This window comes from Ornithodoros turicata, chromosome 4, assembly GCF_037126465.1.
Source record: "Ornithodoros turicata isolate Travis chromosome 4, ASM3712646v1, whole genome shotgun sequence".
Taxonomy (NCBI): domain Eukaryota; kingdom Metazoa; phylum Arthropoda; class Arachnida; order Ixodida; family Argasidae; genus Ornithodoros; species Ornithodoros turicata.
Window position 1 is genome coordinate 80266455 of NC_088204.1, and position 24729 is coordinate 80291183.

At 46.8% G+C, this 24729-nt stretch overlaps 1 protein-coding gene across 5 annotated transcripts in view; it reads left to right on the forward strand.

Moving 5' to 3' along the window:
- The window catches only part of LOC135392064 (mucin-2-like), a 132967-nt gene that overhangs the window by 94017 nt on the left and 14221 nt on the right, over window positions 1–24729 (forward strand). For 3 of the 5 annotated variants that reach the window (XM_064622706.1, XM_064622707.1, XM_064622708.1), the window contains exons 4-20: window positions 5103–5243; window positions 5359–5511; window positions 6490–6733; window positions 8020–8372; window positions 10804–11552; window positions 13060–13294; window positions 13509–13617; window positions 13742–13815; window positions 14369–14934; window positions 15432–15617; window positions 17984–19224; window positions 20064–20308; window positions 21784–21915; window positions 22308–22388; window positions 22856–22947; window positions 23069–23230; window positions 24259–24363. In XM_064622706.1, coding sequence (XP_064478776.1) covers window positions 5103–5243; window positions 5359–5511; window positions 6490–6733; window positions 8020–8372; window positions 10804–11552; window positions 13060–13294; window positions 13509–13617; window positions 13742–13815; window positions 14369–14934; window positions 15432–15617; window positions 17984–19224; window positions 20064–20308; window positions 21784–21915; window positions 22308–22388; window positions 22856–22947; window positions 23069–23230; window positions 24259–24363 — 4868 coding nt within the window. Of the gene's footprint in view, window positions 1–4977; window positions 5045–5102; window positions 5244–5358; window positions 5512–6489; window positions 6734–8019; window positions 8373–10803; window positions 11553–13059; window positions 13295–13508; window positions 13618–13741; window positions 13816–14368; window positions 14935–15431; window positions 15618–17983; window positions 19225–20063; window positions 20309–21783; window positions 21916–22307; window positions 22389–22855; window positions 22948–23068; window positions 23231–24258; window positions 24364–24729 lie in introns of those variants that run through there. The other 2 variants (XM_064622710.1, XM_064622709.1) reach the window with 2 other exon arrangements.

A 24729-nucleotide genomic window follows, 5' to 3' on the forward strand; every position in this document is an offset into this window, starting at 1 on the left:
CCTTTGTGCATTGGCCATGACCATGAAGGTTTCATGTCATACCGAGGACAAGGAACATACAATTATTCACCCACCATTCTATCACGTCATCATGTCATACTTCACACTAACCATTAGGGGTATAGTGAACCACAAATAAAGTAGCAAATTTCATTCGAGGTTCGTAGATTCGCAGAACCTTACTTTGGAAAATTCTGGATTCGTCCATTCTCTAGTTTCTGCCACTTTTGCTTAATGAAAAGTCTTATGACATCATACGATGACCGTGTATTCACACGAGCGACATTTCCCCAGAGGCGGAAGATGCGAAAAACGTCATAGCTTTCTGCTGTCACGTGAGCACGAGCGCCCAGCGTCGTGTCTTCACGTACACTGCTAACCATGGGGAATATCCTGCGCCACGGCCACAAGATATATTCCGTAGCAGACGACAGGTAAAGACGCTGACGGCGTCGTCTGCTAAGTGTCGTCTGCTAAATGCGCAATACGCCACTGCCGGTATTCCGCACCGTGTGAATGCTCAACATATACACAGTGTTGTACGTAACGCCGCTACTAGTAACGGCGCTACCGTATCCGTTACTTTTTTCGGTAGCGGAGTAGAGATCGCGCTACTTTTTTAAACTGGTAACGAAAGAAGTACTTCCGCTACAAATTTGCGGTAGCGCAATCTTTGAGCGCTACCGCTACTTTTCGAGCTGGGGTTCGCGACAACTCGATTTCGACCTATCATCAAACCTCCACTCTGCCTGCCTTCGATCAAGCTGCCCGATATCACAACTCATTCTGGGAAGACCGGGCAAATAGCCGAAAGGAGGGCACAGAGGCCGTTATCTTACAAAGATAATGTGTCCTCCACGTGTTCCCTATTTGGGATGAACCTTCTTGAAGATTTGGTGCGTTATCGGAGTTGTCTGCAAACTGACGTCACTCCATTCTGGAGTGACGTCAGCTATGAGTCATTCTAGCTATGAGTCATCACATTCCACATGACATTGCACCACGTACGCTCAGGTGCTTGACAGTTGCCATTTCTTGCCGCTGCAATGGAGGGACCATGGCCTGCTACAGTACAAAACAGTAGCGTGGTGTTCAGATGTCTACTATGCGCCTCGGTGGGAAAGCTTTATCTGTGCGTCAAGGAAGTCAACGTCCAATTTGAAAAGCACACCATGGTATGTTTACAACTTCTCGTTCCGGGCAATCCGAGTTCCTTTTGTGACAAAGCTGCTGAGCCTTTTATCGGTAGACTTGCTTTGTGCTTTATTTGCTTTAGAGGAAGAGAAAAAGATATGTAGGATACCGAGTAGGCTTTAGTAAATCTGTAAAAAAACGGTTTTCAAAATTTTAGCCTTCGGGCAACCTACGTGTAACCTCCATTGGACGTCGATTTATTATTTTGAGATATTGTTTTATCTTATTATTTTAAGACGTTTGAAGTACGTCGTCAACGATACTGTTTCTTTCTTTCCTAAAAAGTAGCGCATGAAGTATCGCGTCACTTTTTAAGGGTAACGGTAGCGATATTTTAGGTACGTGTAACGATATCGGGATTTCGTTACTTTTTGCTCAGGTAGCGCGTATCGGTATTGCGCTACCTTTTTCGGGTAGCGGGTACAACACTGCATATACAGGATGGAACTTTGGCTCTGTGAGCAGTGTTTTCGCCTTTTGTTCCACTAGAATATTTCGTGAGGATGTCGCTCGTGTGAATACACGGTAAAAGTGAGGAAACGGCATCAGAAGTCGTGGCACCAGGATGAATGCAAGAACATGGAATACGAGGCTCGAACGAACGAAGAGGCGGCGAAGCCATTGCTCTCCCCGGAGGAAAGCCCCGACACGGATTATTACGTTCTCTGATAGTTGGGCATGGAAGAGCCATTTGCGCCGTTTTACGTGTCTGCCTGTATCTCCTCGGGCGAAACAGTAGCTCTTTTCCTGTGCCGACCAACACGTGAAAACCCTTTGCGCCTTCACTCACGCGCTAGAAATCGAAGAAAAGGTGGAAGGAAAGAAACGGGTCTGCTGTCCCTCTTTCAGGCGCGGTTTCACCAACGCGAGTTGACGCTCTAAACCGAGATTAAACATCCCTAAACTTGGTGTTAATCGTCATTCCTGTTTCACCAATGCGGGATAACGATATTTCCCGTCACACAGGGTCACATATAGAGCCGTTGGTAACACAGGTTTGACGATCAGCACCAACCATTTCACCGTTTGAGAAACCGGGCCTGGGTGTCGTCTGCTTTAGACGATCGTTGCAGACGATTTCAAAGCCTCTGGCTTCCATTGGCTGCCCCTACGGCTTGTGGCGGCTCGTTTCCATTGTTAACAGCACTGAAAGCAGATGGTGTAATGCAAATAGTTTGTAAGCAGCTGGTGGAAGCCACGCTGTCCCAACGCTGTAGGTCCCCGCGGCTACAGTTAGCGGTCAATTAACGGTTGATGTTCTTCATACCTAATACGATCCTAGTCGTGTTTTTGACCCCTCGTGTGAGCAGTACCGTTGATCTATCATTTCCTTCTTTCTTCATTCATTGATCTATCATCCAGTGTGCCGGTACCACGAGGAAAGGGTTCCGGTACCGGTACGTACCGCTACGTACCATGTACGTAGCGGTGCTTCGGTATACCGACTCTTCTATTCCATCTATAGCCGTGTCCAAAGGATCAGATTCGGAGGTGTCCAACGATAATTTCTAATGTAAGGCTGACATGATCTTGCCCTAACATGCAAACAGATGATAAGCCAGTGTTGCGTAATGGCTAGTTCACTTGTCCGGAAAAGCTTTCATGCGAGTAAATTACGTCGGTGCGAATAGGGCTATGTTATAATACCAGACATACATGTAGCTGAGCCTTCACGTTCGCATCGAATGGCCCATAATACACAAGCGTGCTGATCTGGGCGCGTTGGTATATACATCCATGGGAATCCAGGCCCTTAATACCTCACTCTCTTGTTTTAAGAATTACAAGGTATACGGGTTACATAGATTGCTTGTAACAACGTGATCCATCACCAATAGGCTGTATTGTTGCTTGTCACACTGGGAAAGGACACCAAAACTTCGTTTCAATACCGAAGAGGCGAAGACTGGAGGGTGTGTTAATACACAGTTGATCGATTTGATACATCAGACAGAGGATCGCGATGTAATCACATGCTTGTGTTTGACCACATCGCTTTCAAAAATAATACTGAACTTTGTCTTTGTGTGGGCGTGTGTGAAATGCCACCAGCCGGTGCCATGCAAGCCGTGGTCACGTCACGCGCTATTGGTTGTACGCTACCGTGACGTTTTATTTTTAATAATTAATAATTGGGTGTTTACGTCGCGAGACAACTGAGATCATGAGCGACGCCACAGCGGTCGGTCTGTGGATTGCTTTTGCCCACCTGAGGGTTCTTTAACGTGCGATGAAAGCTCATCACACGGCACCCCGTATTTAACGTCCCTCGCGGAAGACGGCGTGTCTAAGCAACTTGTACCCTGCCACCAAGTTGCTGGCGTCCTCGGCCGGGTTCGAACCCGCGATCTCGGGATCAGAAGGCGAACACGCTACCGACTGAGCCACCGAGGCCGGTGTGACGTTTTATGATGTCACACTTGCGGTCAGTTGTATGATGCTATATGATGCCACGTACTGTGTGAGTACGGTCCATTTGAGGTGTACATGCCCGTGTTTCATGATTTCGGGAGTTGTACTATTCGGTGTTGGCACCGCGAAACATGGGTGGTGTACAGATGTGAACATATGGAGAGAGGACAGCAGGAAGGAGACCGGGTGGAGGGGTTAGCATGCTCCCTGGCCTGACTTCATGGGAAACTGCACCGATATTCATCTGGAAGGTCTGCAGGAAGACCCCCCCCGGAAACCTCACGCAGCACCACACAATTCGATCTTCATCTTCCCTGCTAACGCACATTATTCATCGTTGAAAATCAAAAGCTATTACGTAGAGTTACTAACCCCATGTCTCTGCGCACCAACCACCAGCTGTTACCAGCTCTGGCCTCCCTGCTTCCTCGGAAGGTCGCACCTGCCTATTTCTCGTTTCCCAGATAGAGAAGATTTGTCGTAAGCGCGATAAGGCGTCGCTAAAAAGAGCGCAACGATAATATATGCTAATAGCGGCCTGTTGCTGCAGTGTTTATCCCAGGGCGTAGAAAAAGCACCTACACCTGCGAAATCCGAGTTTCCGATAATAAACCCTTCAGTTGTTGTATTTAGAATACATTATCGGTACCGCGATACGGACACGGATAGCTTTGTTTATCCCCTGCCATCGACTATCGAAGGCTCTTCATCGTGTAAGATTAAAAGGATTATTTTGTCCGAAGAACTGCTATCTCTACAGTTTACCACAGGGTGTCATTGTGTAATGTGTTGGTCTATTCACTTCCGTTTCGCTGGAGTGTCATGCTTGTGTAACTGTCAGCTTACAAGTTTCAAGGGGCAGTTTCGTAGCCTCAGACTTACATGACGTCACTGGTGCAGCGGAGAGGAAGAGAAACAAAAGAGTCGCCAGACCACGTCACATTGACAGGACGGCAAAAGGAAAGACAAGAAAACAACAGATAATATATGGTGAAATCATTACAAGAGATGAAAGTTCAGCGAAACGAAACTTTCCGTCTTGCGGACAATATTCGATAATGCAGACGACACCTTGCAGGCGCTGTTCGTCTGCCGGTCGATTTGCGTGTGAAAGCAGATGCAGTGCGTGTCAACGTTGCGTGAAAAATTGAAATGCGTCATTCAGAAGTAGACGCCCGCCATGCATTACCTTGGCTGTGGGTCAAGGTGAAGGAAACGTTCCAGTTACTATGACAACGGCCGGGTGATTGAACAGGCGCAAGGCGCCTCACTCGCTACTCTGTCGCCATCTACCGTCCGTGCATCGATCTAGCAGACGACGGAACAAAAACGCGCCGGAACCGCTTTCGCGGCGAACGGCGCGCGTGTGTGCGAGGGGAATGGGGGCGACGGGAATGTCGAGGAAGTCGCAACTAATGAGATTAGAGGAAACGCCCTCGTATGTGCAAGTTAAGGCAAAGTAAGTGAACAGTGGGGTGATGTTTTGTTTTTTGCAGCTTTTCCATACCTGAGCAGCCTGACAAGCAGTGGGGGCAACGGACTGGGGGCCTTGGGGGGTTCCCCCTTTCGGACCCCCCACTCTGCCTCCACTGCAGCAGCCATGAGACAGTTCTGGCCCCCAACACCTCCACCAGACAGTAAGTTATTTCTCATCTGGCAATAATTGCAGCAAGGTTTCTATGGAAGCCGCATACTTCACGTGAAACTAATTATGTTATTAGATTAGATTAATCTTCTGATATCCGTCCCCAGGTTACAGTCGCTATGGTGGAAGCTACTACTCTCTGTTTCCGTCTGTGGGACCCTTGGGTTCCCCTTCGGATCCGTATTCTGGTCACCAGGCCCTGTTCTCGAGGCTGAGCCATAGCGCTTCACCCTATTCTCCAGTCTTGGATCTACATCGAGGTATGCTCTGCTTACGGGTCATTACCGTGATAAGCAGTTTAGGGTGAAGTAGTGAAGGAAAGAGGGCCCCCCTCTGTATGCAGCACTGTTTCCAAAATGCCCACATCACTTTTCAGCAACATAGCTCGGCGTCATTTTTAAGCAACATTTTACAGCGTCATTGTACAGCACCGTTGCCCAGTAGCGTTATTGAGTATCGTTTTTTTTTTTTGCAATGTTATTCAGCATGTATTACTGGGTGCAGTTGCTCAGCATGAATACATATCATAATTTTTTAGCAACATAGCTCAGCATACTTTTTCAGCAATATTATTCGGCATTATTGCTTTGAATCATTGTTCGGTACTATTATTCAGCATCATTATACATCATCATCTTTTTGATAGCACAGCTCAGCATCACTTTTCAGCAACATTGTTCAGCATCATTACTCAACATCTTCGCTCAGCATCATTTCCAGAATCTTTTTTTAGCAACATAGCCCCACACCCTTCTTTTTTTTCAGTAATATTATTCGGCACTATTACTTCACGTGATATTGTTCAGCACCATTATTCAGCATCATTACACACCATCACTCTTCAGTAAAATAGCTCAGCATAACTTTTTCGTAACATCGTTCACCACTATGACTTGACATCATTGCCAAACACCATATACAGTGAACCCTCGTTAATATGACTCCCAATAATCTGACATACGTGCTTTACGACCATACTCCTGGGGAACAATGCAGTGAAACCTCTGCAAATCCCCCGGTTAATATGACAGTTCCACATTATGACCAAAATTTTCGGGAACGACCATGGTCATAATAACGAGGGTTCACTGTAGTCTGGCATCATTAGTCATCCTCATTCCTTAACACCATATTACTCAGCATCAGTTACATAAGCATAGTACCACGAAAAGCCTCTGAAAATTATATTGTTCCGCCTCATCTCTAACTCGAAAAAACTGCTCTGCCGGCCACCACAGATCCGAACTTCTTGTCACCGGGACTAAACCTGACTTCGCCTCTGACGCCCACTAACCTGAGCAACCATGTGTCGCCTATGTCACCGCTCGCCACTTCGTCCCTGCTGTCTCCTCCGACGGCGACGTCTGCAGGGGTAGCGCCGAGCGGAGGACACGTCGACTCTCTTCCTCCTCAGGACGAAAGGCATTATCACTCGGACGGTTTGCTAACAACCGTGCACCTGCCAAATGGGGCGAATCAAAAGTAAGGATACTTTAATCTACCATCTGCTGCTAATCGTGGGGGAGTAAAAAAAAAATCTCGAATAATTCGACGGCAGGGTAAATTTTCTTCTGTCAAACAATCCTCCCCGCTCATATCTAAAATTCGCTCCATGGTTCAGCTACAGGGTGGAAGACTTCCTGATGGGAAGCATGGTGTCATTTGTAGAACAAGACGTAACATTTAAGTGCTCCGCGGAAAAAAAATGATGATGCGCCTTTTGTTATTTTTTTATCCCACATTACCTTCTTCCAAAGGTGTATGTTTGTGCAGCCAAAGAGCTTCGGCACCTTCTTCCTAGGGTACAACGGAAAGCTTTATGAAAAAAAAAACAAAAAAAAACGTTTTAGGAATCAGATACAATCTAATCATGAGAGGTCATTTTATGGTGCACGAGTAGGGCCCTGTGTTTTTGGGTTTCATGTTTTTTAAAAATTGGGGGGTAAAAATTTGGTGTTATTTCAGGGCCGTAAACCAGGGTAAAATCGGGCGATATCGGGTGGAAAAGCTGATTTTGAGGTGGTAAATAAAAAAGGGAGTGTTTCTCACGTTTTGCGTGAACATGAGATACGGAATATAGCGCCCTCTAGTGCTGGTATTGGTGGCCGAATTTGCACTTTACGAAGTTACTGTTCGGGTTTTTCTTTTGGGGGGGGGTTTACGCTAAAACACAGGGCCCTATGCATAAGCCACGAGGGAAAAGACACCTAGCCTCTCTGTCACAAAGCAGCATTTTTTCAGGGTAGGTAGTTATACATCGTTCAACGGTTACTTGCTCATGGAGAAAACTCGTGGTCAGACAATCCACGGAATCATTGTTGTATGGCCAGTTACTGACACAAAAGTGTCTTTCACCACTATAATATGGAAAACAAATTTTAGAGCAATCAGTCATCAAGCGTCGCCTTTTAATGAGACAGTCCAGCAGAATTGTTTCAAAGTACATGTGAACGTCTTTTTCGTATCTACAGTCGAACTCCTTTACAGCGAACACCTTTTTAACGAAAATACCACTACAGCAAATTTTTTTGTTGTCCCGCTGGAGCCCTATAGGTCCAATAATGGACATCCTTTTTAACGAAAATGCCACTACAGCAAAATTGTTTGCGGTCCCGCTGGAGCCCTATAGGTCCAATAATGGACATCCTTTTTAACGAAAACACCTTTACTGCAAATTTTTTTTGCTGTCCCCCGAGTTTCGTTGTAAAGTACTTTGACTGTATTTTTTGGCAACCATTAATTAGTTTTTATTGCTTTTAACTTCACAGGGTGGGACCCAAAACTGCGCCGTCTCCCGCGAAGGAACGTCGCCCCGAAAAGAGCCGTCCCAAGAAACCCTCTCACAAAGCTAAAGATCTGACCGGTGGCTCGAAAATCAAAGAAACCAAGGCGGAACCTGCCCACTGCGTGAAATGCAGCTGGAGCGCTCATTCGACGAAACTCCCGCCCTGGCCGGCTCCACCGACGTCCGTCACCACCAAGGTGACGGCTACCACAGCGCCGGTCGTCACGACGACGGTGTCCTCGTGCCAGAACAGCGAGAGCGTAGGGGGAGCGTCGGGAACGTCTCTCACGTTCTGCACGTCCCTGTGCATCCCGTCGGACCAGGTCTCTTCTACAGGTGAGCTTTTTCAAAGGGGCAGTGGAACCCCGCATTCGTAAATTTTTCCGTTTTGCCGTTACAGAAGAAATCGTATGGCATATTTTTAGGGCCTGACTTTTTCGGGTTTTATTTTTGGCCAAATTCGGGGGGTAAATATCGGGTGATATTTTTCATTTGAAAATTCGGGTGTATTCGGGTTAAATCCCGTTACAGCATATTCTGTCGTCAGAAATTCGGGTGATTTTTTTTTTAAATAAAAATTTGTCTTATCATGGAACTAATATTTAGCAATGTTATCAAACTTTATTTTAATGCACGCTTACGAGTGTGCCACACGACCCGGATGTTTTCGGGTAGATTCGGGTTAAACCCGAATTTTACAGATTTCGTTCGGGGGGTAAATATCGGGCGGATACGGGTTTAACCCTAAAAAGTCAGGCCCTACATATTTTCTAGCATTGACTACTATATTACTGCGCCGTTATGGTTAGTGCATAGGGTTCTTCGTTTTTGGGTTAAACCCGATTTTTCACAATAATTACCCCCTCCGAACAAATTTTCAAGAATTCAGGTAAAACCCGATATCTACCCAATATCCTTGCGGTCCTTCAACTTGTCATCCTCGGTAAAACGTCGGAAAAGCGAACCAAAATATCAGCAAAGAGAGCTATTTGTGACAACCTATTTGTCCTCCTTTTATTTTTATAATCCCCTCCAGCAGGACTCAAAGACAAGCTTCTGTGGAGCTCGTGCAAGTGTTTGAATACCGCGGTCATTCACCATTCCAGTTCCGAGCGGAAATATAAAGATCATTGTTTCTCGTCCCAGTGTCGCAGCTGTGGCTTGTTCTAATGCCTTTCGTTTCACCCGAAAATTCCCCGGTGACATATCAAACAGAGATCATAGCGCTCGATTTCTCCCAGATTTCTCCCCGAATTCTCCCCGAATTCTCATGTGTAAGTAGCACCCGATTTTTCCCTCCCGAATTCGAAAAATCATAAAACCCGAAAACGAAGAACCCTATTAATGCATAGGGCTCCGTGTTTTCAGGTTTTATGATGATTTTTGAAAGTCGGGGGTTAAAATCGGGGAGGGGGTTTATTTCAGGAGCCTCGGCATATTTCTGAAAACGCCGACTCGGAATGCCTCGGAATATACTGGTAGTTGAGTGCACCTTGAGTGTTGAGATCCAATTACAGTCAAACTCATTTACAAAGGAGCTCAGGGGACTGCAAAAAAAGTTCGCAGTAAAGGTATTTTCGTTAAAAAGGATGTCCATTATTGGACCTATAGGCTCTAGCGGGACCGCAAAAAAAATTTGCTGTAGTGGTATTTTCGTTAAAAAGGTGTTCGCTATAAAGGAGTTTGATTGTAGTGGGTTAATTAACTTAATCGCATTAAGTGCATTAGGCACGACGGTAGAGAGGTCAGGTGGTTGGTATATAGCAGCCGACAGATTTTCTGGACTTAAGGTGACCGGGATAAAGTCTGAATGGTACAGCAGTCCGAAAAACCCAACAGTCGCTAAATTCAACGTTACAGTCGCCGTCAGATTTTTTGGACTCGGCGGGGATCGCGCAAAAGTCTGAATTATCGAGCAGTCCGAAAAACTAATTTCGCTTCAAAATGAGCTTTACTGAGCAAAAATTTTGTCGACGCTTTCCTAACGCACTTCCAGCAGCTCTGCCCGATAACATCAGCTCCTATTTCCCGAAGCGACTTTTTGTCACCGTACGCTGACAGACGCACCGCCGTCATCAAGTCCGCAAGTCGGCTTCACATAACGCATCCATGCTTTAGGTGACGCTCGCTTTACAGCGCTGTCGCATGACTCTCGGGCTGACAACACGTGCTGTGCCTTTTGAATCAAGCCCTTGGCCAAAAACGAAGATGCAGGAGCGTTATGACAGACCTCTTCTACTCAGAGAAATGGAAAATGAACAATCATTGCCTAGTTGTTTTGCCTCAATATTTTAGTTGGTCGATTTCTTTCAATACAAATTTCGGATGATACCAATATTTTTGGGCACCCCAAGAGTGAAATTCGCTGGTTGGGCAAATGGGAGTCTGAAATATAGAGCGACTGGACTGCAAGGCGTCTGACATTTTCTTATACGTCAGCTCTATGGGTCCCGCAGCCATTCCGCGAACAAGTCGGAATAATCGAGCAATGTCCGAAAAATCTGGGTCCGAAAAATCTGGGTCCGAAAAATCTGGGTCCAAAAAATCTGGGTCCAAAAAATCTGGGTCCGAAAAATCGCTGCTGTAAAATGCCGTAAAACGTCGTGTATGTTGGTGGGAGTAGTATGAGCAGATGCTCCCTCTCGGCAACTGGGTGGCGCACACTCTATTACGTAGCCGCGTTTTGAAGCGACTCTGACGCTGATGGCTGCATGCCACCGGGGAAGCGATGGCTGCCGACAGTGAACCGTTCCTCATTCGATTCCAGTGCCATCCCCATCAGCCCACCCACCGTCGCTCCTGTCGCCATCGGGCCAGCCCGTCGTCAGTTCTTCCACGTCTGACGTCGAGGGCACTTCCCGCACCCCAGACATCTCCACGACTCCCGTCCCCGACTCCAGCAAGCCTTCCTCTCCCGTGGGCGCGGAAACAGCGGAGATCCCCCCCAGCAAGAAACCCCTTCCGACGTCGGAGCAGTACGCGCGGGACGAGAAGGAAAAGCCGGTGGACCTGTCCGATTCTTCGGCCACTCCGACGGACCTTTCTCTCTCCCCGTGCTCCACGACGACTCCGCAAGAAGAGAGGAGGACTATGGTTGTGTCCGTGAGTCCGATGATGGCCAAGGCAACTCCACCACCAATGGAGAGAAGTGCAGTGACAAAGACAGTGGACCTCTCCAAAGAAACTCCAAAAGTGGAAGTGGAAGTGAGGCCAACATGCCAGTACGGACAGGGCGCGAACACCAAGCAAGAGCCCGTGGACTTCCGCTGTGAGCCCGTGGCGTCTTGTGTGGTGAAGCCCCAGATGGCATCGGCGTACGTGCCGTTGAATAAGGCAGCTGTGATGTTGTCCGTGCAGCAGACAAAGGTGGTGTCGTCTACAAGGGTCCGCGGTGTCAAAGCTGGAGGGGTGGCCGTAGGCATGACGAAAGCAGCAGCAACATCGAGAGCGTTGATATCGTCGCCGCTGACCCAGGTCTCACCGAGGGTTCAGGAGGTTGCCCCAGTCAACTTGAAGGTACGGTGCCGTTTATTTCAGTGCTCCGCACGCGGCGTATAGTCTTGGACGTTGATTGTTATAGGCGTTGGAGATGTTGTGTGTGTATGTGTGGTTGTCTGTCTGTGTGCTAGCCTCACCCTGGTTATAGACGAATTCAGGAAATCCCAGAGTGGTTAGCGCCGCTGTGAACTGTGGGAACCGTTATATATCGGAAAGGAGGAAAAGGCCTCCTAACTGTTTCGATTTCTCCTCTCTCGGCCCATAGGCCACAACGTGTCCAAGGTCAGCCGAAAGGAAACTTAAAGGACTATTCTCCCCGTGACAATGAGTGCCCATAGTGTAACGCTTGCGCGAGGAGTATTGGGTTATCATGAAATCGTCTATTACCATCACGTACAGTCCTTGTTACAAATACACGCACCAGTTTCATTGGCTAATGCGACATTTCGTCACACTGACGTGTTTCCTCACTGTTTTCACGCCAAAATTCTGTTCGAACAGAGCTGAGGGTTGTTGCGTATCGCGAAATACTGTATATTTGTGTGTCTTCATGCATGGCTATAAGAGAGTCCAGTATATCAGCCTCTATCAGCCCTTTAGTGCCCCTAAAAGCTTTAGAGCTGAGACGAAGGAAACAAACGGGGACTTAAAGGGACTATGAAACGATTTTTTTCTTCGTTTCGTTCGAAAGAAGACATTTTTCTGAGTCTAGAACCGAAATTTTACTTTCGTCGCGCGAGCGGATTTCTCGGGAGCGAATTTAAACGGAGCGGCGAAGGGAGGACAGCTGGCGCCGCGCCGTGACGAGCTGCCGAGCGGAGACACAACGGGTAACTTGACGCGACCACGGCCGGCTCAGCAACACGTCATCGTGACGTGTTGCCGAGCCGAGGAATCCCGCCAGGAGCATGCGCCGTAGGATCCCGCGTATGCGTTCATCGGGAGTGGAAATCTCCATGACAGCAGCTTTCGCGCGATCGGCAGATTTCGGCAGTGGCGGCAGCCACAGCGCGAGCTCGCGGCATTACTTGCCATTGTGCAACACCGGTGACGTAACGGGGAACCGAAGAGCGGTCCGTACAGTTACACCATCGGCAGGGAAATATGCGCGGGAGAGGAGGAACGCGGAAGAGACATTTCCAGCGCGTGCTCCTCGCAGAGTGGAGCGATTTCGTCCGGAAAAATTTGTGGCATATTAGTTTCTCTGCGGGAAGAACAGTTTCCATCGAAAAAAAGTATGGGGGTTCGGGAAATTTCATAGTCCCTTTAACCGACATCACGCAAGGGAATTGTGCCGGTCATCTGCAGCTGCTTTCCTAGATTTTTTTTTTAAAATTTGATAGCACAGTGACGATGTACCGCGCAGCCAAAATATTTTGCATGATGGCTCCAGAGTCCCGACAGCTTGACGACCGAAGCAGGATTTCCAGCCACATTAAATGTCATCTCATTGCTCCTGTAAGAAGTGTGTCGACACGATAACAGGTTCGACAACATTTCCACGCACCACATTGACGCATTGCAGGTGACGAAACCTCTGGTAAGCGAGCCTGCGACTCCTGCGACATTTGGCGTGCAGAGGAGCGAAGGGACGCCGCGACTGGCCGTCGCTCCTGAGGCGCGAAAGATTGTGGTGGAAGAAAAGTGTGACACGACCGTCGCGGTTGTACCAGCGCTCAGCGTGCTGAACGCGGCCAACCAACACATTCCCGTGGGAATCGCTGTGGCTCAGCAGAGGCAGGATCACACCATAACGTGCAGTAAGCATCCGAAAAAAAAAAAAGTGTCACTCCGAGCTATTTATTTTGTCAATTTTATCAAAACTTGTAAATAAACATTGCCTAGCAGTTCAGCACATGGAATATAAGTGTCATCAGTGAACATTATGCAGTCCCACTAATATTTTGAAGGACTGTATGTGCACAGCTGCATCCGTTGAGCATAAACTTACGTGCGTGTGCTTGGTATTTTAAGGCAAGACAAGCATGTCATCAAGCTCCTCTGAACAGGGCCAGATTACAGCAGTCAGCTGCTCAACGGTCATATTAACTACTGGAAACTCAGATAAAAACTCGTGCATCAGGTACGCTCCTCACTCCTGCCAACCATTGTTACTTTGCACACAGAGCTCCAACTAGTATTGTACCACTGGTTGGTAAGGGCGCCCCATAAGCTCCGTAGTATTCACTTTCTTCTTCTGCCTTTAGTGAGCAGAAGCATGGTCTGCAACCTCATCCAGGCAGTCTTGCAGAAGCCACAACAGCTTGCCTAGTCACCGCCGGTATGTGAATCAGCTTCGTTTTGTTGACAGTTCAAGCTCTATAAATCAGGTCCCCCAAGGTCGCCATTTTCCCATGTATTTGTTCCTATCCCGATGCGTGCAATGCCGGAGGCCGCCCTTAGATACCCCATTGTTACCAGACGTTGGCTTGCGTTGGATTGTAGCGCGCTAAAGATCCAGTTGAAGTACAATTCAAGCCAGGCCAAGTCACCGAAGGAGAAATGGATGACTGAGCCTGCGGCGCCTGGTACGACAGGTACGCTATGTGATGCACGCAGCCGTGCACTAGATCCTTCTGATCGCTCAACACGTTTAAAAACGGGACCAAAATGTGAAACACAACACAGAAAGTTGTTATACGCGTTTTATTTGGACATATAAAGACTAGATTCATTCGCAGAAACAACGAAAACATTTTGCCGCTAAACTTAGCGCGCTGAAGTGTTCCGGAACGGCAACAGTGGGGTATCTAGTGGCGGCCTTCTTCGTTGCACGCTTTTCCGAGGTGAGTTTGGGGGACCTGCTAGAAATGCTGCGCGCGAATTCTACGCAGGTCCGAGTGCTCCTCATTCTCCGTGGGACCAACAAACAACGGACGCCCTGAGCTTACGCCCTCCGACAGCCACCCTGCGGTGGCTGGCTGCTCCACCGGTAGCTAATACGTCGCCCTCTGTCGTGACCCCGACCCTGTGGCTCGGCCAGAATGCGGCCCCACTGGACACGACCCCGTCGTCTGCTTTTCCCCTCACCTCGCCGGGAGGCTTTCAGCTGGCGCGTGACGCCGTCACGGGGCAGCTCTACCTGGTGCCTGCAGCCAGCTGGACACTCACTAGTCCCGCAGCACCCGTGCAGCAGATTCTGACGCAGCAGCACACAACGTTTCAGCAGATTGTGCCCGAAACGTGGAGTACTGATATGATGAAGGCTGCCGAAGTGGTGCCAAAATTAGAAGTGGCCGAGGCTAAAGACCCCACGCTGGCGTTCTCCACGCTCGGAGCGGCACCGCAGCAGTCCGTGATGTCGTACGTGTACGATGCAGCGCCCGTCGTGCAGCCGTTGGTAACAGCGCACACTGCGGCGATAGCGCCGATCATCGCACCGCCAACAAAAGTTTCGCAGGTAAGGTTTTCACAAGTTACCCAAGCAGCACAACATCTTGGCCCAATATGGGACCAATATTGGCAATAGAGGCTCACTATTGGTCCAATCTTGGACCAATATTGGCCCGGTATTGGCCTTTGGGCCAATATTGGACCAATATCGGCAATAGAGGCGCAATATTGGTCCAATCTTGGCCCAATATTGGACCGGTGTTGGCCCTTGGTCCAATGTTGGACCAATATTGGCAATAGAGGCTCAATATTGGTCCAATCTTGGACCAATGTTTGCAATAGAACTGGCCACAATTGGCAATATTGGCAATGCCGGTTCGAATATTGGACCCATATTGGGCCAGTATTGCCAATATGGGTACAATATTGGGCCAAGTTGTTGTGCTGCTTGGGTATCCTTTTTGGAGGAAGGGGTGAGGAAGGAGCGTGGCGATGAATTATGATGAGGGTGGGAAAAAAAGTTCTCCAAAGAAATCCCTCAGGGTAGCATACCTGCCATTTCAGGGGACATCACCTCAGACATCACTAACACCATCACCGCCACCTCAGCAAGTTGTGGTCGAGCAAGGTGTCCAAGCATCGGACACGGACGGTGCTGTTGACGAAAGCGATGACGACTATGCACGCGGTGATCCCATGCACGTCACCAAGGTTGTCAACAGAGTCACGTCTGTTACGACTGCAGTTCAGGTGCGTTTTGTGTGCCCGGCACTCCTGTAAGTAAAGTGTTAGGGACCAGCAAAGACAGTGCTGGAGTTGGGGAAGCATCAGGGACTGGGAAGCAAAGTGCCGTATTTTCTCGCATAATTTGCGCACTTTTTCTCCCAAAAAAAGTTGGGGGTGCGCAAATAGATCTCTACCCGAGAAACGTCATCATGACGTTGGTAGACAGACTGAAACTGAAACAAATCGGAAAGGGAGGGCCGGGTTCCACGAATGGGCACTTGTTCGCTGCTTCCTACGAAAGAAAAGTAGGACCGAAGGTCGCGTCCCATTCAGGGACCATCGTAATCCCCTCAAGACCGTGGCTTTCGGGCGCGACCTTGTTCGCCCCTAGCTACGAGCGTAGTTCAACTCTACCAAATTGGTGGCGCTGTCGAACACTATGACATCATTTGTTTACAAACAGGGAGAGGTCTATTGCGCGGGAACGTTCGTTACGACATTCAAATTACGCAATTTTTTTTGAAATTTTTTAAAAATTATAAAATTAATTTAAAAATTAATAATTTTTTTAAATTTAATTTTAGTATGCCGGTCATATAGGCTCTCGGTAGAGCCGATACTGACGTTATCGCTGCTTTGCGCAAGCGCAAAAGAATTACCCAAATACCGCGCAACCGTCGACAGTCGAGAGGCAAAATGCCGGCCCACTACCGCTCATTTACCGGCGAAATACGTCGAGGCGCTGCTGGAAGACGCCGTCGGTCGCACTTGACAACCGAAGGCACGCTATGTTCGCCAACTTTGTCGTGTTGTGCTGTAAGGTTTGTCACAGCTTGTCTGCTGAGTGTTTCTTTCCGCGTTTTGTAGTTCGAGTGACAGTATCGTTCATCGCGTCAGTGCGCGCAAATCAAAGAAAAGCACCGCAATAACTTTGGTGGCACTGACGGCATTGTGAAAAGCAGTTGCCACGGTCGCTGAGACGCGCGTGTCGGATATCCGCGCGCGAAAATGCGGGTGTGCAAATTATGCAATGTTTTGTTTTCTTGTCATTTTTAGCGCTGAACTAGGGGTGCGCAAAATATGCGAGCGCATATGGTATTAGGGGCCTGAAAAAAACATGCTAATGACCACTAAGAAAAGTGTGTGACCAGTAGCTAGAGTGTTACGAGTCAGCATAGTTGGTGACACGCTGGTAAACTGTTGACAATCAGCAAGTCAAGTGTTAGAGATTGATGAATGAATTTAATGTTCAATGTTGTCACTTTAAAAAAGTAATAAGTTACTGTTAAAGTTAGCTTGTGAAAATAGTATTGAGTTGCTGTTACTCTTTTTCAAAATGTAACGATAGTTACAGCTATAGTTACAAGCTTGAAGTAACAAAAGACGAGTAAATGCATGTATATAAAAACAAAGCTGAAGCGACCCATTGTGGAACTGAATGGGGAATGAATGCGGAAGAATTGGTAAGAAAAAGTGAACTGCTGTCCAGAATACATGAGACTAGCACACTAGACTACTCTGCAATACACTAGACTACTCTGAGACTAGCTAGGGAGTTAAAGTTACACATTTGCCCTCGGAAACGTGTGCATGAACATGCATTACATAGAGCCATCTGTGTTAGGGTAAAACCTGTTATTACCCCCCAGATTTGCATCGTCATCATTTAGGGTAAAACCCGAAAAAACCCGGAAACAAACTTTCCGGAGTTCCCAATTCAGCCACCAATACGTGCACTGGAGAACCACCAAGCATTGGACATTCAGCACAGCTGTTCCGTATCTTACGTCAATCTAAAATGCCAGAAGCATTCTTTCGTTATTTTATTTTCAACCGCAAAATCTACTTTTCCACCCGATATCACCCAGTTTTGACCCTGTTTTACGGCTCCAGAAATAAAATTCGATTTTTACCCCCCCTCCCAATTTTCAAAAAAACATAAAACCCGAAAACACAGGGCCCTAGTTTTACAGTCATGTATTCTCTTGGGGAAGTAATATGGTAATCCTTTAGCAAAAGATTATGTAAGACAATAACAAACGTTTTGTAATCTGCGAGGAGTTATTGGTAGTCTGCTAGGGAATACCAGGCCAGTATTACTTCTCGGAGAACAAGGAGCATTCAAAACAGGGACAAAAACACAAGAAGACACACACAAACAGAGGCTCTTCAGAGGGTGTCTTCTTGTGTTTTTTTCCCTGGTTTGAATGCTCCTTGTTCTCCGAGTCATGTACCAACAAGCCCATCAAGCTACTCTACAGGTTTTCCCGGCGATTTTAATCCAAGTGCCAGCTAAATTGGATTAAAATCGCGGGGAAAACCTGTAGTCAGTATTACTTCACACGGTAACTGCAGCTTCTTGACCACGAACTTGTACCCCACGTACACAGGTGGACATGGACTCGCAGACAGCGTCCGAAGACAACGAGACTAACGACAGCGCGACTTGCTTTGTGAGGACTTTCGATTGTGCGAACCAGACGGACGATCTTCCTCTACAGAAAGAAGTGCCTTCCTCCTGCGACGAAACGACGTGCGACGAAGAGGACAGGGACTCGCATCCACGAGCCGTGCCCGTGGCTTCCGTAGCGAGCGTTTCAAACCGAAGCTCCGAAATCCATTTTACGTCGGACAGCGAGATAGACGACTCCATACCCGTGCTGACGACGCAGAGCTCGGGGGTCCGAGAATTCATAGACCACCATGGGCTGGACCTCCTGGTGGACAGCATAGAAGAATTTGCAGCTTCCCAGGAACCCGAAACGGAGAGGATGCCTCAGTTATTGAAATCTGCTTCGGAGACCGGTTCACCGCTGATCAGTCCGTCAGATTCGCCAAGGCACGAAGGTCCGCCAAATTTGAGTTCCGCATCGCCGTCCTCGCGTCCCGGCGAATTCGGCGTCCAATCCCCCGCGGGCAGTCCAAAACTGGTGTTGGCGAGCCCGGAATACGACTCGACGGACTTTGAGGGTTCTCCGCAACATTGTGTCACCAGTGCTCAGCGGGTCAAAGAGAACGACGAACAGCGACGGACAAACCAGTGCTCAATAAACAGCGAGGACGGTTTTAAATTGCACTTGCCGCGGGAAAGCCTTGCAACGGGTGTTCACGCGCAGAAAATCGTAAAGCATTCTGACGTTTCATTGGAAACAAACTCGGGCCGGAGCCCTCAGCACCAGCGAGCGTCGGTGCCCGGGGAACGTAATACAACACAGGACTCATTTGCTCCGCAGCAACCACAATCGCTGTTCTGGACCACAAATTGCGGGAGCTGGCAAGACGTTAAATCGCAACCGTCGACCAACAATACCAGCGAAGATGCGATGGAGACCCTGTCAGACCTTCCACCGTCTTACGACGGGTCTTGTACAGATGGCCTGGGCCTGCTTTGCGCTCTTGCTGAACAGCGCTTCTTGGAAGAGTCCAGAAAAGAACGGCAGCAGCCTGCACTTGCTCAGGAACCACAAGTAGAACCTCAAGAAGACCTAGATGTGGAGTTGGAGGGTCAGGAACCCGCAGAAATTATGGATCCTGAGGAGAGGGAGATGCGTATCCAGCTCGCGGAACTCCAGCGAAAGTTTAAAGAAAAGCAGCAGGAGTTGGCCAAGTTCCAGCCAAGGAAAGACAGAGAGTAAGTCGTCTGTTGGTACATTATAGCTGGCATCCAGAATAAGTCGAAAGTTAGTAGGTGTAAAAACAAAAAAGAGAAACGTTTATCACCTCTCCCCAACAACACGGAATGTCCCCTGGATGTACCAATAATGTCCTAACAAGTTCATATGTCCGATGGACATCCCTCGGACATCCATCGGACGTACGAATCCGAGTCGTACGTCCACAGGACATTCGCTGTTGTCAGGGCTCTAGCTCGTGCAGAGTCACTGAGGTGCATTTGCTTGTGTTTGCAAGTCCAGTACGCATGTGTTTGTATTCTACCTTTTTCCTCCAGTCTCAAAGTGCACAGCTGTGTCCTGAGTTATACACAGTATAGTAGACATGTCATATGTATCCTGAATTATGTATCGTATTGTACCCATGGTTTTTTGTTTTCCGTTATATGTATAGTGGTATGAATGTGAATCATAAATAATGGGCATTCTAACTTATAAAGTCGGATATTGAGAGCTATCATAGCCTACGTGCCACATGTGGCTACAGAATCTTTAATCTGCAAAAATCCATCGTGAAGCTACGTGTTCTCGCATGCTGCAAAGCTTAATTTGTGACACCCGAGTTCATGTACGCCCTGTTGCAGTATGGATATCATTCTAATACGTATCACGGAAGAAAAGAGGATGTTGGGGTACACATTAATTTTTGCTGCTGCTTACAGTTGTGTGTGAGAAACGGAATAAATTATGACTGCCTGGTACTCGGACATAATGGAGCAGCGCGGCTTCAATTTTTATTGCAACAGAATGGCGATTACGTTCCCACAGTACACCCTACATATATTTGCTTTGGTCGAAGGTGCAGCACAGAAGAAGAGCAGCTACACGAGCACAAAACTAAGGAACAAGTTCGTCACAAAAAACGGCGTCATTCCATAGCTGCCGTGAAAGTACCCGAGAGGCAAGAACCAGAAACCTTGCCCGGCGAGAGTCCGAAGGCAGAGGAAAGGGTTCCAAGACTTCACACAGCGGACGACGCTTTCAGCGCCCTTCTGAGAACACCAGACCAAAGAGAAAGATCCCAGACATTGGTGAATAAACCGGGTAAGAGCTAGGAATTACGAAAAATGCAATTTGGTGTATACTTGGAGCCTGAAGTTTTAGGGTTTTACCCGATTCTTCCCCGAATTTGCACCCCGAATTGAAGGTTGCCTCTTTGGGGTGAAACCCGATTTTTACCAGGCAAATTGCCCTCTCTGGGATGTCTGTAGGAATGCACCAAACTTACTTGTTTGGTAGAAAAATGCAGTTACATTCACCGTTTGTACCAAACCGCTACAGTTAGTTTGAATAACTGTGCCCGATTTCCCCCCGATTTTAGTGTAATGGAAGTTTTTTTCACCCGAATTCGCACGAATTTAGTGCACATGTTTATTCACCCGATTTTTACCCCCCCGAATTTAGAAAAAATATTTCCCAAAAACTTCGGGCTCTGTGTATACTTGACTTACATAAAAAGTTGTAACCCAGGTGTCTCCACTGTAATAAGAACATTTTGTGGCTTTATGTCTATTTATGAGACAACTGCGATCGTGAGTAGAGCTTTCCACGAAAATGTGATTCCGCAAAATTTTGCAGAATTGGCCATGTCTCGCGGAACCTGCTGTTTCCCCCAGAATCATGTTTTTATGTGGGATATTCGACATGTTACAAAATTATGTAAGGATTTCAGTCAATCTGCGGCAGCTTCGTGGGTTAAACCCGATCGGTCGCGACTGCAATCCCTGACACGACTGATACTGCTAGCTCTTTCACGGTTGAACGTGCTGCGCCGAAAGAAATTTTAACGACAGGAGAGAAATTGTCAGAGTTGAGTCTAATTTTCTTTACAGAAAGTTACGAAAAGATGGAAAAGCCAGTGATGGCCACTAACTACTTCTACAGTAGTTTAACTATAACTACTAACTACTTCGCGATGGAGTAGTTTAACTAGTAGTTCAACTACTTTTCAGGGGAGGTAGTTAAAACTACTTCTTTAACTACTGCAATGTATTTTAACTACATCTATAACTACTTAACGTTGTCCATCAACACCAATCCCATACTATAATGTTCTTGGACACCTAAATATGGATCACGAGCAGCGATAAAAATGAAGTTTTAGTACACATGCACGGCACAATTGCTCAGCACCTCCGTTCTCATCAAACAGGTAGCTCGAGGAAAAAGTCGGAAGCACAATCGTGCCGTAAAGCCTGCGGCGAAATCGGACGTAGTTGGCGCCTGCAGTAACCTAGCTACTGTAGTTAACTACTCGAAATAGTAGTTTAACTAGTAGTTGTCACTACATTTCTGCAAGTAGTTGATAACTACTTTTTAACTACAATCAGGTAGTTTAACTAGTAGTTTAACTACATGTAGTTAACTACTGGCCATCACTGGGAAAAGCATTGTATGTAATTGATTAACGTCTCAAATTAGTTGAGTGCTGTTCAGTTTTAGCTTTCTGCTTGGTTGGTTGGTTTGGTTTGGTGCACAGTATTTTGACTTTCGTATCAAAATGTGTGGCATTATTATAGTGCATGGAGTGTGTGAAAGCCACACTGTAGAGAAAACCAAGGAAGACGGCCGTCAGCAGTGTGTACCTGTGCTGACAATCAAGCTAAGTCCAGAACCGTTCCATGACGATGCATCAAAGTCCGAGGTCACAGGTGAGCTTATCTCAACTAACACGATAAATACAGCCACCTATCTATTTGTCGGACAACACTCTTGGAACTACCAAACTCTCCATGGAGCCAGTGTATGTCAGCAGAAAAACAGAGAGGGTGCAGATATTTCAGGGTCTTAAGAGGCATAGGTGGAGCGCGTGTATGTTATGTATACTTACGTGCGCTCAATTGCTCTTTGGCTGTTTCTAACAAAGGCTTCAGAAAAAAATCAGTTTTTGCCCTTTCATTAAAAATTCTGACTGCTCAAAAATGGGGACTGCTCTTATTCTTACTAGAAATCCAAAAAACCTGCCTGGTGACCATATAACATATGCACCACACACTTCCGTATTCCGCTAGAAGTCACGAGATTATATACGTTACATTTTCAGAGTCTGAATCTGCGTGCGAGACGCAACCAGCGACCAAGAAAAGGAAAAGGAAAGCATCTGCCAAGGAAAAAACATTAGCAGGTGGGTGATGAACAAAGTGCCTATAACATTACCGGTACTGTTAAGTGCCCAACCCGCTCAAGGCACTTCTAGATGTGGAGCTGTACCATTCACATGTACAGTTACATGCCACGAATAATACCTATGTGCTGCATATATAGTTAACTCTTACACCCAGTGTAGCTATAGTGGTGTAAATGTCGCCACTAAGTGTTCTAAATTGTGTAAAAAAAATGAAATTTTGCTCCCAGCGCATGTGCACCCTCGGTAAAGTGCACGTACACAATGGCAGATCAAATTTGACGACAGGTTATTTTTGGTCGTAATTGTTCTTTCATGACAGTTTCCACACACACCTGTGAAACCTATGCTTTTTTTCCTATGCGAGCGTATATCACATCTCTGCTCAGCATATATGAAGTTTATTTGGACGGTCAACGTACTCAGTTTTCTTCGAGACCGTAAACGAAACTCCATTCTGCTTTCAGTGGCACAATCGCCAAAGAAAGACAATTTAGATGAAAAGGTCAAATCACCGTCTCCAGACCCACACCCAGCAAAGAAGAATTCTCGGTCAAAGGTTTGCTTTCGAACATTCCTACTTCATAATAATTTAAAAAAAAAAACATGGCAGGAGAAAGTCTTTCGGTCTTCTTAGTCTAGTGATATTCAAGTGGCGCCCTCTTTTCACATTATCGCAGGAGGACCGGCGCTCAAAGTCATTTTCTGAAGGCGACTTCTGGTGTGTCAGGCGGAGTGAACGAATCTTTCTCCTCGACGCTGGTGTGGTGTCATCTTCGTCGCTCTCCATTTCTGATAACCCCGAAAAACCCACAACTCCGTCTCGAAGCAGATCATCCGGGGTAAGTAGCAGGAAACAAGTCGCTTACCCCCCCCCCGCCACTAAGTGGCTAAAGTGAAACTCCAGAAACATGATTTTTGAGGGAGCTTGAGAAAGGTTGTCCCTGGACAATTGTGCAAAAAGTAAAAGCTCACAAAGCGTGCAAATGTGACACTATGGATTGAGCGCAAAAAAACAAAAAGTCAAAGATGAGAAAAGGGGGAAAGAGATGTTTTTCCCAAAACGAAAAAAATTGTATCAGTGTTTTATTGTGGAGATAAGTTGATAGAGATAGCGTGCAGCACTTTTTACCTCTTAATTTCTTCGTCTTTTCTTTTTAGACCTTTTTTTCTAGTTACTGTTCCTCTTTGCTCTCGTTTTGTTACAGTACATGTTACCTTGCTTGTTTGTATTATTTTATGCTCATTGCATACACTTTTCTATCGCAGTTGAAACGTAATCGGTACCTTGATGTAAAGTGTATCTTGCCATAAAACACATAAAATTATCTCGTGTATTGCATCTCAAATATTTTATATCTCCAAGCGTGCAAAGCCGACAATATTTCTAAAAATTGACGGGCTAAGTTTCATTTTGTGCATCTGTTTTCTTTCTTTCTTCTTTTTTTATTGCAAGTGGCAAGTTTTTCCCTTATGAAAGTTACTTGTGAAAGACCATCAGCAACTGTTCTTCTTTTGTGAAGCTGAAGGTTTTGTGAAGGTTTTACACTATTTGAATTGCATCCAAGGTGACAGGCGGCCAAATTCTGACGAAACTGTCTCGTTACTGTTCATTTCCTGGAATTTTAATTGGAAATTAAGAGCATCAAAGTGGACAAGAGTGCAAGTAGTCAGCACAACACGCTTGCAACGGCATACACCGGCACACGCGGTCGTCAGCGCTAAGAAGCCGCAGCGGTGTGCAGACACACAGGCTACCCGCTGCTACTATTAGAGATTTTTAGATGATGACACAAAGGAAATAGCCTGAGGTTTTTGTCTCCCCGCTAAGCAGTGTGCAAATAAAAAGTGATGCCTGCCCTTTTTTCAGGCCACTAAGAGCCCAGCACGAAGTAGGACTCCTTCCCAACCTACTAAGTTAACAGCCAAAAGGCAACAATCTTCTTCACCCTGTGCCAAGTCTGTTGTTAAGCAGGTTATTATCCTTTGTTTTGCCACCTTTAGTTCTTGTGTATGAATACACTTTGGATATTGCTTGGTTTCATAATACGTTTCGCTACCACTCAGTTTTTGTTTCCCTCTAGTAACCTTGCAGTGACTCGCATTTTCTTTGTGTCCGACGGTTTCAGCAAGAAATCGTTTCGAGACCGTAGGTGCTTGTCATAACTAGGGCCTGACTTTTTCGGGTTTTATTTTTGGCCAAATTCGGGGGGTAAATATCGGGCGATATTTTTCATTGGAAAATTCGGGTGTATTCGGGTTAAATCCCGTTACGGCATATTCTGTCGTCAGGAATTCGGGTGATTTTTTATTGTTTAATAAAAATTTGTCTTAACGTGGA